Raw genomic sequence first — 12,178 nt, 5'->3', positions numbered from 1 at the left:
AATATAAATACACTTTGGTTCTTTCGGTAAAGTCGCGTAGGTAGAAAAATCAAACAAAAACTAATATATCACGACGTTTCGATCGCAACGCAAGCGGTCGTCCTAAATTATAAATTTTAGTTGGTATATTTCCATATAGCCTCACATTTAGTACATATGCCAGCCCACAATTTACAAGTGCATGCACTTATTCATCATCTATATTTAGTGCTAAATTAACAGCAGACCTGGCTAATATTCCTGAAGGAGACTAATCCAGTAGACTAACATTACAAGATACTCCATCATATAAATACATTATTATCACAACGCTTGTTTACTCAGAAAAACGTCATTGAATCACGATTTAAAGCTTTCGTGACTGCAATGATTCATCTTCTTTGGTTCTTTCGGTAAAGTCACGTAGAATGAGAATAAAATAATAAATTGATAAAATCAAATAACACAACAATATTCTCACGACGTTTTGGCCACAACACAAGCGGCCTTCATCAGGTGAAGGGACGAGACAGTCTGGTAGGAAAGCACTGTCCTACCAGACAGTCTCGTCCCTTCACCTGATGAAGGCCGCTTGTGTTGTGGCCGAAACGTCGTGAGAATATTATTGTGTTATTTTATTTTATCAATTTATTATTTTATTCTCATTCTACGTGACTTTACCGAAAAACCAAGGAAGATGAGTCATTGAATCTCTCGACACTTTCAGGAGGGTCCTGCTACATTATTTAGTCGAGGGCGATGTTCCTGCTGTATATGATCCAAGTTAAGTAATTGCAGGTAATTTTCCAGTATTCAAATGTTTTGTCAGTCGCAGAAAACGGGGAACCCAGCAGAATGGGGCAATAACGTAGCAACTCCACACAGGCGCCCGAGGCGGGAATCGAACCCAGGGCCTTCTTGCTGTGAGGCACAAGCGTGACCACTGCCACCCTGCTACCGTCAGATCAAGATGCATGATCACCTCTTTCTTTGGTTGGGGGGGGGGGGAGGTGATGATGAACTGTCGAGGTCCATTTCCCCCTTGCAGAGGGATCATGTATCCAAAGCGTAAGTTGTATGTTCCGTTGTTTTGCTGTGTTTGGGCCACATTAGTGATGTTTTAGTGGTGTCCATTAAAGTGCACGGCCAGTTTGTCAATCGTCTTTTGGTCGACGACCTCCCTATGGCCATGGCGGTCGTGGAGGCTGCTTGGCAATACTTCACCATGCCGGTCAGTGCAGCTTGGTGAAGACGGAAACCTAGATCCGGTTCGGATAACGCTAGCCACAGACGTTAGTCGTGCTCGCCAGGTTTAATGGAAAAGTGTGCTAACCATCTTTTCACTGCTTTGGGCAGTCGCGGTGATGTATTGTGTAATGGCTATGGTGCTATGTTTAGCCACCGTGGCGGTTTGCATGAATTACAGTGCCACCGCACACGCAGCTTCGTATTGACCACCACCAACATCCACCAACCAGGATAACTGTCGCAGCACCTATGCACGCAGTAATTTTTTCTCGTGCTGATGTTATTTTAATTTTGATTACACCATTTTCATCGTTTAGACAAAAGCAACCGAATGACGGCCATTGCGCTAGAGACAAAGTTGTAATTATAATGGCTCTGGCTTTTAAAGACTGGAACATGTGGAGCAGTTGAGCACACCTGTGTATATTGATAGTTTTCGAGAGTTGTCATTTCGAACACAAGTCAGGTTTAACTAAGAGCTGTCTGTGTGTGTGTGAAGACCTGAGTGTTTGGAGCACCGAGGAACTAGGGTAGCGAGTTAAGTTTCCAATGATGTTACTCTGCAACTGTAAGCTCATATCAGGTCGTGAATATTAGATTTTGACCCATGACTCGATGTACATACTACGTTTTTACTGTGTCGGGAGGGCGCCATGGTGGCGGTAATTGTGTTAACTACCTCGCCTGGTAGACAGGAGGTCGTGCATTCCATCCCGATTCTGACGCCTGCTATATATTTGGAGTTTGCATGTTCCCCCGTGGTCGTGTGGATTTTTCTCCGCGTCTGGTTTTTCTTTCCATATTTAGATGCATGCGTTTTGAGTATTTGGCTGCTATGAATTTCCCCAAAAAATCACTTCGTTGAACTATCATTTGTGGCTTCTAGAAAAAGAGCTATATAGCTCAGTGGGCCTTACCTGCTAAAATATTTTTCTTATTAAACTTCTTCGATGAAATGGAGATTATTTTTATTTTGCAGATAATTTCGCAGAATTGTTTTGCTTGCAAAAATATCGACGGCGCATGACGAGCAGTTGCACACGACAGCCACGGGTTCCACGTTTCCCCCAGCTGAAGAGGAAGTCCGGTGCTCCTTGGTTCTCATTAACAGTGGAGAAGCTGACATTTGCATGCTATTAGGGGTGAGGGGCGGTGACCAAGTGGGGATTGAAAAAACCCACTCATTTCCATGTCCGATGCTTAATTCAAAACAACCCTGGCTTGCTCTTGCTCCGACAGATGTTTCGGTTCAGACAATGCAGCTGTTGTTTAAAAGTTGCTGCTGCAGTATTGGTAGGTGAAATGATCTCCCCTCCCCCCCGTTTTTCGTTGTCTGCGATTGAAGCAGTTGAACCTTTTTATTGAATTTAACTCATCGCTTGTGTGTGTACACGTTAGTAGAACGATTGTTGCAAATTCAAGTGCTCATTTGTCATTTCTCAATGCTGAAAACATGTGGTGGTGAAGTGTGTTTTTATCATGACTTTCATGCTCGTTGTAACCTGTGTCGGTTTCAATGTTTTCTTCCCTTCATTACACGCACGACTGGTTTGTGAACACACTGTAATTAACAACTTAATGAATGAAATTCAAATGTGAATTTTTAAGTCTGACTAGCTGGTCTTCTTACAACTACATATCTTACTGTATTGTGGTTTAGATTGTGAGGGGGCTCATACACTTTACTCAAGAAGATGAGCAAGTAAGTGTTAATAATTTAACACGTAGGGTTTCGCAGCCAATATTATGATTCATAATTGATTTTTGGGTTACGCCTCGTAACGATTTGACCAATTGTTGTCTTTTAAGACCCCTCAAAGCACCTAACACAGCCAAACAAATTATATTTCTCTTGTGAGGATTGTTCTTCAACTTACCAGTGAAGTGAAAAGATAATAATTGGCGCGATAAATGCTTGCACAATTGACCATTTAATTTGGTCGGCAGTGTCGGGCGGTGTTGTGTTGTTGATCATGTTATGTGGACTTAAATGTAACCGTGTGTTTTGTTTGTGTGGGTGGCTTGCAGGCGAAACCTCACCAAGCTGTCGCTCATCTTCAGCCACATGCTGACTGAGCTCAAGGCCGTCTTTCCCAACGGCAGCTACCAGGGAGACTCGTTCCGCATCACCAAGGCGGATGCAGCCGACTTCTGGCGGAGGGCCTTTGGAGACAGGTGCCTTGCACTTCCGCGATGAACTTGTGTTTTTTTATTTTTTAGTTCTGCTTGCCGAGCACAGGCCCCAAAACCGTCAAGCGGCTAGCAACTAGTGGTGCTTACGACGCAGATTTGTTGCCGTTGTTAAGCGGCCTCGCGAAAAGAGTAAATTGTGAATCGTGATTTTGGCTGCGGAGACGTATGCGGTAGCCGTTGTTGATGTTGTTGATGGATAAGGAGTTGGCACCTTTCTTGAATTGATCAGTTTTAGTATCAGAGATTAAAATGACCATGGGAGGGAATTCCAAAGTGAAGCAGTGCAAATGAAGAAGACATCTTTTGATCTGTAGTGTGTGGTGCAGTGAGAGAGTGTGTGTAGTTGGAGTGAGTGTTGCTGTGACCTGTAGTGTGATGGTTGGAGTGAGGGTGGGTGTGGTTGGAGTGAGTGACCTGCATTGTGGTGGTGTGGATGAGATGAAACAGTCAGTGTCTGGTAGACCGAGTCTTCAACATGGGAGGAGGAATCAACTTCACAAGGACATGATAGTCATAGCGATAGAAGAGTGGTAAGTCTCGTAATAATTGAGAATTTATTTTATATTGTAGAAACTGGATATATGAACATCCCTGCTTGTATCAGAATGTGGAATCTGACTACCACTCTACCAATGGATTGTAAGCACGTGTTGCTTAGAACATAACTGCTTATAAAATGTGCGCTCATACCCAGCTCGTACGCTATTATTTTAATTATGTTGTTGCGGTGTGTGGAATCTGGAGTCTTGCCGCGCATGCACAAGTGATGGGCATAAGTCTACATCGGCCGGCCGACATACTAAACATTTTAAGCTATTTTGTGAAGTTTGTTTTCTCGGCCTGAATATTAGAGGAAATTCAATACATCCCTTGAAATAAAATTGGCCTAGAGAATTGTGGTTCCAGCCCAAAGTAGCAGTTAAACAATTTAAACTTTTTTTTATTTTACCAGGTAAGGCCCACTGAGCTATATAGCTCATTTTCAGAAGCGACCTGCCCACAAATGATAGCCCAATAATGTAGCTTATGTGGAAATGTATAATAGCCAAATACTCAACGCATGATTCTAAATGTGCAAGGCAAAAGCAGAGTACCACGGGAAGAGACAAGCAAACTCCAAACACATACAGCGACAGCCGGCAGCGCTTCATAATCGCGGGAGATGAAACCGCTCCGTCCATTTTCTGAAGACGCTCCCAGCACGCGGAACGAAAACACGTCAGAAAGAGAGATGTCCAACACGACTGCGAAAACCCACGCAGTCGCTTTTTAAATTGTCTGCTTTGTTGTGCATCTAAAGGCCTCCCATAGACGAGCCTTAACGACTGCTGCTGTGGCAACATCATGAATACGCCATCTGCACCTTTGTATACCCGAGCGAGTTGCCCACTCACCAAATGCTCCTTGCTCATTGGTTGCCGAACAGACCGGCATTTTGAATTCTGGACGGCGTGGCGGCTGTAAATCTGCAAAATAAAGCGACTGACTGCGCACGTATTTTCGTTTAGTGAAGAGAAGCACACGGCTTGGGCACTATGCAGCGAACTGCGCGCATCGCTTGCACTGATAAGTTGTCGTGTTTCAGAGCTAATGATGCATGTTTTGGTCATTGGACAGCTGCACACTCGTGTTTTGTGGATTTTGCAACTTGGCACATTCACAACTTTAAATACTCATGTTTTTGACTCAAGTAGCGCAGTGGAACCTTTCTCATATAAAAATGCATGCTATGGATGTTAAACATTTCATGGGTCAGTTGAATGCGATAAGCCCCAATATACTATTGCATTTTAATATTTATTTCATAATGAGATTTTTAGTTAGAGTTTTAACATTTTTGCTAACATTGTACTCAAACGGACCTGCTGGAATAATGCAACCGGTGAGTCATATGCCCTCTAGTGGCTCCGAGTTGCATTATACATCAATGGACTACATCAGTTGCACGATTGCAGATACGAACCAGAGTGCACTGTTGTGGAGGGATTTTGGATAGCCGACCTAAAGGTAATAAGAGAGTGGACTTTGCCCTCCACTCATAATAAAGGTTGTTTGGTTAGACACATTTATAAATAACGCGATATAACCCAAACACCTTTATTATGAATAATATTGGTCGCGAAAGCCTACGTGCTAATTTGTCCTCTACACTGTTTATAAATTGTCCCGCATACTCGGCTGTGAATCGTTGAGGCTTTCTGTGTAAATTGATCAAGAGTGCAGCTGTGTTTTCACTTATTGGTAATTTTTCCTTCTCATGAGAATGTTGGCAAAACCGTCTTTTGCCAATAGTCGGACAATTATGTACCTCCATGGTGTTCAAGACTGTAACGAATACACCTAACAGCTGCAAAATACAAAAATCGGGTTTGGTTTAGAAGAAACCTCGTTCACGAGAGAGAGGAAACACATAGCCGCAGATATATACAGACACCCAAGTAGAGGGACAACAGGGGATAGAGAGACGGAGGGGCACACTAAATCAAACAGGGTTTAGCAAAATTCGGAAACCATATAAAGCAACACAGACAGTCGGTCAAAAGACAATTAACGCATGGTCTGGTTGATTACGCTATTTCAAAAATTGCTAAATTGCAAGTTAAGTGTGAAATTTAAAGAATACAGACCGCATACACACATATAGACATCCGAGCAGAACGAGTTAGCACAGAGGCACATGGAGAGACAAGCACACAGTGAAGATGCCTTAAATAGACAGAGAAGGCGGGGCTGACCATGCGTTAATTGTGTTCTGACCGACCGTCTGTTGCTTTATATGGTTTCCGAATTTTGCTAAACCCTGTTTGATTTAGTGTGCCCCTCCGTCTCTCTCTGTATCCCCTGTTGTCCCTCTACTTGGGTGTCTGTATATATATCTGCGGTTAAGTGTTTCCTCTCTCTCGTGAATCTGGCTCTTCTGTACCTGAAGATGATTGCTTGTGTTGCAATCGAAACGTCGTACGCTATTATGTAATGTTATTATTTCTTATTTCTACGTGACTTTACCGAAAAAAACCAAAGAGTAATTCCTGCAGTCACGAAAGCACCTTATCAAGTAAGAAACCTCGTTTTGGCTTTTATATGCCGAACGTTAACTTTCTCGTACACAGCGGCTGGGAAATTGCTGTCCCCCACTACATGTGGCACAGAGGTCACGTGACGGAATCATGGGGTAGCTCCGTGATATCCGCTTCCGTGAACCGTTCTCAAATACACGGAAGGATTGCACCGCCCTGCTAGAGATTAGGGTGGATGCACAAGTCTGGTGATGTGACACGGATGGCAGTCAGGGATGCAGTTGTGTAAAATATTACAACGAATGCTCCTCAACACAAAACAAACATGCACACACACGTTGAAACGGGGTGGTAACACGTGTGCCTTACAGCAGGAAGGCCCGGGGTTCAATTGCCAACTGGAGCGCCTTTCTCTGGAGTTTGTTCTCCCCTTGTTCTGCATGGGTTTTCTCTGGGTTTTAGTTTTTTTATCGTAGCTAAAAATAATATCTACAGTGTACTGGTATTGGCCAAAGCAGGGGGCGGGAAACCAAAATAAAAAGACACTTAGAATAACTGTAAAAAAACCATCAATATTTCAAGAGCCGCAATGTGTATTGTGAATACGAGACGGTGGGTCCTTAATAAATGACGTGACGAAACAGTCCTTAAAGAGCCGCCGCATGTGGCTCCGGAGCCGCAGGTTGCTGACCCCTGGACCAACACGTCCCAATGCTGAGACGTTACCTGCAAATTACTCAATCGGGTTTACATATGACAAACATAAAAATCAGAATCTTTACTCATACTGGGAGGAATCTGATAAGTTATAAAGCTCTTTTTCACAGATGTCCATTAGGGGCAGGTAAGAAAGTTACAATAACAAGCAATACAAAAACATGATAAGAGTGCAAAGTATAGGAAGGTAAGCAAATCGCTAAACAAGGGATCTTGGCGTTAGCTCTAACCTTGCTAAATTCAAGAAACGCATACCTGTCAACCCATACGGTTTACCCGTATTCTTGTATACGGAAATTGAGAAACACTTTTTTGTGTTGTGATGGGACTTTGTAGGGTCAACGTTGAAATTTATTAGGGCACGGGGTGACCAATAAGATCTGAATTTGTAGGTAATAAGGTAGGCACTGATATGGGGTTGACCTATATGGAAACATGAACTCCTATGCATAAAACTAAACCATTTTTATTTTGCCAGGTGAAGCCTACTGAGCTTATTAGCTTCTCTTTCAGAAGCGACCTGGCCACAGATGACAGCTCAACTAAATGGCTTTTCGTGTGCAAATTTATAGTGGCCAAATAATATAAATATTCTAAACGTGTGTTTCTAAATGTGAAAACGTTGCAGAACACGCTTGAAAACGAGTCTCTTGTAACTCGGGTAATCCTTCCTGGGTAAAGCGCCATGATGATGATGGTTATAATGATGATTACTAAAATGATGATGTGTGCTGTGCGTGCTTTGTGTCTGTACAGGACCATCGTGTCGTGGAAGGCATTCCGGCAGTGCCTGCACGAGGTGCACCCCATCAGCTCGGGCCTAGAGGCCATGGCCCTAAAATCCACCATCGACCTCACATGCAACGACTACATCTCCATATTTGAGTTCGACATCTTCACTCGTCTTTTCCAGGTGAGATGGTACCTGGGGTGGGATGCGCCCCGGTCCCTACGTCGCCGCTGCGCTTGATATAATTCAGAGTCGAGCAGCCAGTGATGATCCAGCACTCGCCGACTCCCTCCAGTTACGCGCTCGCACGCCTTAACACTGTGAACTTCACTAATTTCTTCGGTGATTTTGAGGACTTGGTCTACCAGACTGACTGCTTCGTCTTATCCGACACTGTTCAACCTCCATCCTGTAGGTCACAACAATGCACACTGACTCACTCACTCGCCCACCCACTCACTCACTCCTCACTCCATTCACTCACCACACTGCAGGTCACCACACTTCTTTTCCTGCTTCTTTTCCTGCTTCTTTCCCTCGCACTGCTGCACTTGGTAATTCCTTATCATTTATTTTTCAAATTCTTATAGCCGTGCTGAATTCAAGAAACGTTAACTCCTGTACATTGCAACTTTTTATCTTGCTTTTTGTTGCTGGCCATTTGACGTTTTGCGCTGTTTGGGCTGTTCTCAACAAGTGCGTTAAAGATATCAATTCGATACCTATGCTATTTCCTACCACATTGATCTGGGAAAATGCACTAAAAAATGCAACCAGGACGAAAATGTTATCCTGTGAGGTTTAGAAAGATACGAGAAAAAAACACCCACTCTTACATTGTATGGACGGTACACAAGCAGTCACGGCATAATCTTCATCAAACCACCTCTAGCTCTTGCGTGCTCGCTGCTTTCCACTGCGTGTGTATGCTCTCCTCTGTGTGAAATGTGTCATTTAGAACACATGTATGTACAGTCTGTTCTCCTATAACGCGTATTTTTATGACGCGAATTGCATACAACATGATAAATATATTAGGGAACACATGTTTTTATAACGCATTGCATTTATGGCTTTATTTTGGTGATTTCGAAGACGTTTTTTGGTTTGGCCATGTTTTTGTTTGTTGTAGTACGGAGTTAGACTGATGGCCTTAATCTAAGTTGTCTTGTGGTTGTTGTTGTTTGACTTGCATCCCACTGGGATTTTTGCAAACAGCATTGGTGTACGGTGCTTTTTCAGGAATATTTTAATGTTTTTTCCTGGATTTTCTGTTTGCACAGTCACATAGTCACTTTAAGATGTTTTCTTGTTCATGTTTTTGTTTTTTGTTTGTTGCGGTTGCACCCGATTCAAGAGCCGAATGGCTCACAGGGCTATACCTAATAAATGGAACTGAAATGGAACTGAACTGGCTATAACGCGATTGAGTGAACAGAACTACGTCGCGTACATAGGAATAAGCAGTTTGTACAGCTGCCTCGGCGTAGCATCACACAAGGCGGGATGCTGCTGGATGCTTCTAGATGCTATCCACGTGCCTCAGTCTATATTTGCCATGCATACGCATCTCGTGTTATCGCGGACTGTGTTTTACCGTATATTTATTATAACGCGATTTTTCCAAAACACAGCGTTCTTCAAGAACGCAACTACTACCACATTATAGGAGAACAGACTGTTGGACTTCTTTCACATCATACGGAGAGGCAATTATTTAGTGTTCCGAGGGTAGAGCTGTGCTCCCTGTATATCGGTCCTGTTACGTCACTAATCGGATACATACGTGATGCCAGAAGAGAAAGGGGTTTAGCGGGGCATGGTGGTATGATCGTCATCATCACGTTCATCAAGTCTAGCGTTGCCTGCCTTCGGGAGGAAGCGTGGTGGGAGGGGCAAAGTAATCAACCACAGCAAAAGTAGTTGGTTACAATCCTAGTCGACTAATTGGTTTAAATGGTAAACCACAATCCTGGCTCTCGGTTGTGAGTGGCTGCTTGATTTTATTAACCATATGAACCTTCGACACTTGGAATAAAAATTAGGGTATATACCATATTTCTATCTGGACTCGGCAACATTATTGCTTTGGATAGTGTCTGCAGTTGCCCAATAGCTACTACTTGTTCTTATGAGTTGAATGGCTCCGATGGTGCTAAATTTAATGACTTCCCCTCCCTTTCATCCAGATGTGGACGTAAAACTTCTTTAAGAAATAATGATAGGAAAATTGTCGACAATGCATCGCATCTTTCTTGTGGGCAGAGATAATCTGACACCTTTTGTACCATTTTTCAAATGCCCTCCAAATTGGCCGTGTCTGCACGAGCAATGAGGCTGGGTGGGAAGGCTATTGATGTTGGCTTGCACAGTGGAGACTGCAGCTTCCCCTTTTATTAACTCGTAATTGACATTCCACTTCACTGAGGTGTATGGCATGTGCAATAGTTATCCGGTTTGATAGCCCTATTTTGAGGTTTGTATTGCAAAAGGGGCATTGCACGGTCTTTGTACCGAATGGATGCTTTAGGTTGGTAATGTCCATAATGACAGGGACAGAGATAATACCACAATTGCTAAACATTGCTGTTCATACGGTGGTCATTGACACACTCTGACTGATCACCAATGCAACATTGACCAGAGTTGTATCGTAATCATTATATTATCAGCCATTATCTATCCACCACTAAGTGGATATATTCTTCAGCTTGACAGTAGCTATTTGTCCAGCAGTAGATTAACAATGGCTGATGAAGGTCATGATTTGAAAGGCACATTTTGTTGTTAAATTGCTTGTTACTTAAAACATTGCTATTCTTTTTTACTTGGTGGCCTCTGACTTGTAATTCATTGGGGGGGGGGGTGGTGGGGATGGAATTGGCATGGATGTGCGAGTTGTTGTTCTGTAATGTTATGAAATATGGGGGTGTGGGAGACGCTGGTGAGAGACTCATCCAATGTTAATAAAACCCCAATGTCACATCCTCCAGCTGTATTCTTCCTCCCCTGGCATTCCCCACCGCCCATGTACTCTTCTCTAATAATATTAAACCACACATGTTATCGCTACACAACGTAAAGCTTGTCCAAAATACAAGGTTTGTAAAGTAAATCATCCTCGTATGTTTATACTGTATTTTACGATGTAAACAGTTGTATGACATATTATTATTGGGTGCCGCGGTGGAGAGATGTTAACTACCTCACCTGGTGTACAGGAGGTCGTGGGTTTGATCCCAACCCTGACGCCTGTTGTATTTTTCTTATTTTTCGCCGGGCCCTCCGGTGTTTATCTCCATATTTTGATACATGCATTTCAAGTATTTGGCTACTATACATTTTCACATGATAAGTCACTTGATTAGGCTATCATTTCTGGCCAGGTCACTTCTCTAAAATAGCTGTGTAACTCATGGGCCCTTGCCGAGTAAAATTTAAATAGTTTATTTTTGACCCATGTTAAATTATAGCAGCCTTAATTTAAGTATCATTTGCGTAAATAATATAGTCTCACTGGTGCGCCCACACGCCTGAGAGATCTGTCGCACGAAAAAAGTTACTCAAAATCGCACAGCGTAATTGTTGCTGGCCAACTGCTTTGTCCACATCTAAGCAACAAGTTCCATAATACAGGTTTTTTGCGTTGGATCGCATAAATATGAATACCCACTGACGTATGGTGACCTGTATAGGCATGCGTTTAAATAATTGTATTCTTTTATGATTGTCTTCCAAGCAGCATTACGTTTGTAACTATCCGAACAGTTAAAATTATTTTTATTTCTCTCAGTTTCGATATTCTCATTAGTCTTGGCCAGTAGTAACTTAATTTTTTTAATGTTTAAGTTCTTTGCACATGAAGGACTCACGAGTGACGTCATGACATCTACCCCCTCTATTTAAGGAACGAAACAGGAGGATTTATCCACAAATCTGGCTGTCTGCCTGATGATGCTGGTTGTAATTACTGGCAACACGTTGTGTGTCTCCGTGTCTGTTTTGTCTCTCTCTCAAATTTAGCAATCTTTGGAAGAACGTAATCAACCAGGGTAGGGTGTTGACTTGTGTTAGCAGACTCTCTGTGTTGTATTGCATTGTATTTCTAAGTTTAATAGGTTTGTTTTCTACCTGATGACGATTGCTTGTGTTGCAATCGAAACGTCGTATTCTATTATTTTACTTATTTTCTTTCTACGTGACTTTACCGAAAAGAACCAAAAAGTATTAATGTACCTATTTTTATTCTTGTTTCAGCTCACCGTTGATTTGATCAATTCTCACAGCCAAACAA

General features: G+C 42.7%; 1 protein-coding gene across 1 annotated transcript in view; it reads left to right on the top strand.

The window, feature by feature from the left end:
• LOC116948063 (E3 ubiquitin-protein ligase CBL-like) overlaps window positions 1-12,178 on the top strand; it is an 82,902-nt gene that overhangs the window by 41,143 nt on the left and 29,581 nt on the right. Inside the window, exons 2-3 of the mRNA XM_032964371.2 lie at window positions 3,256-3,402; window positions 7,911-8,067. Of these exons, the coding sequence (XP_032820262.1) occupies window positions 3,256-3,402; window positions 7,911-8,067 (304 nt within the window). The remainder of the gene's footprint in view (window positions 1-3,255; window positions 3,403-7,910; window positions 8,068-12,178) is intronic.

The sequence above is a fragment of the Petromyzon marinus genome, chromosome 32, assembly GCF_048934315.1.
Source record: "Petromyzon marinus isolate PM22_M1 ecotype Great Lakes invasive population chromosome 32, UKy_Petmar_22M1.pri1.0, whole genome shotgun sequence".
Classification (NCBI taxonomy): Eukaryota; Metazoa; Chordata; class Hyperoartia; order Petromyzontiformes; family Petromyzontidae; genus Petromyzon; species Petromyzon marinus.
The sequence above is the reverse complement of the archived record's forward strand: the minus strand, read 5'-3'. Positions and strand labels throughout refer to the sequence as shown.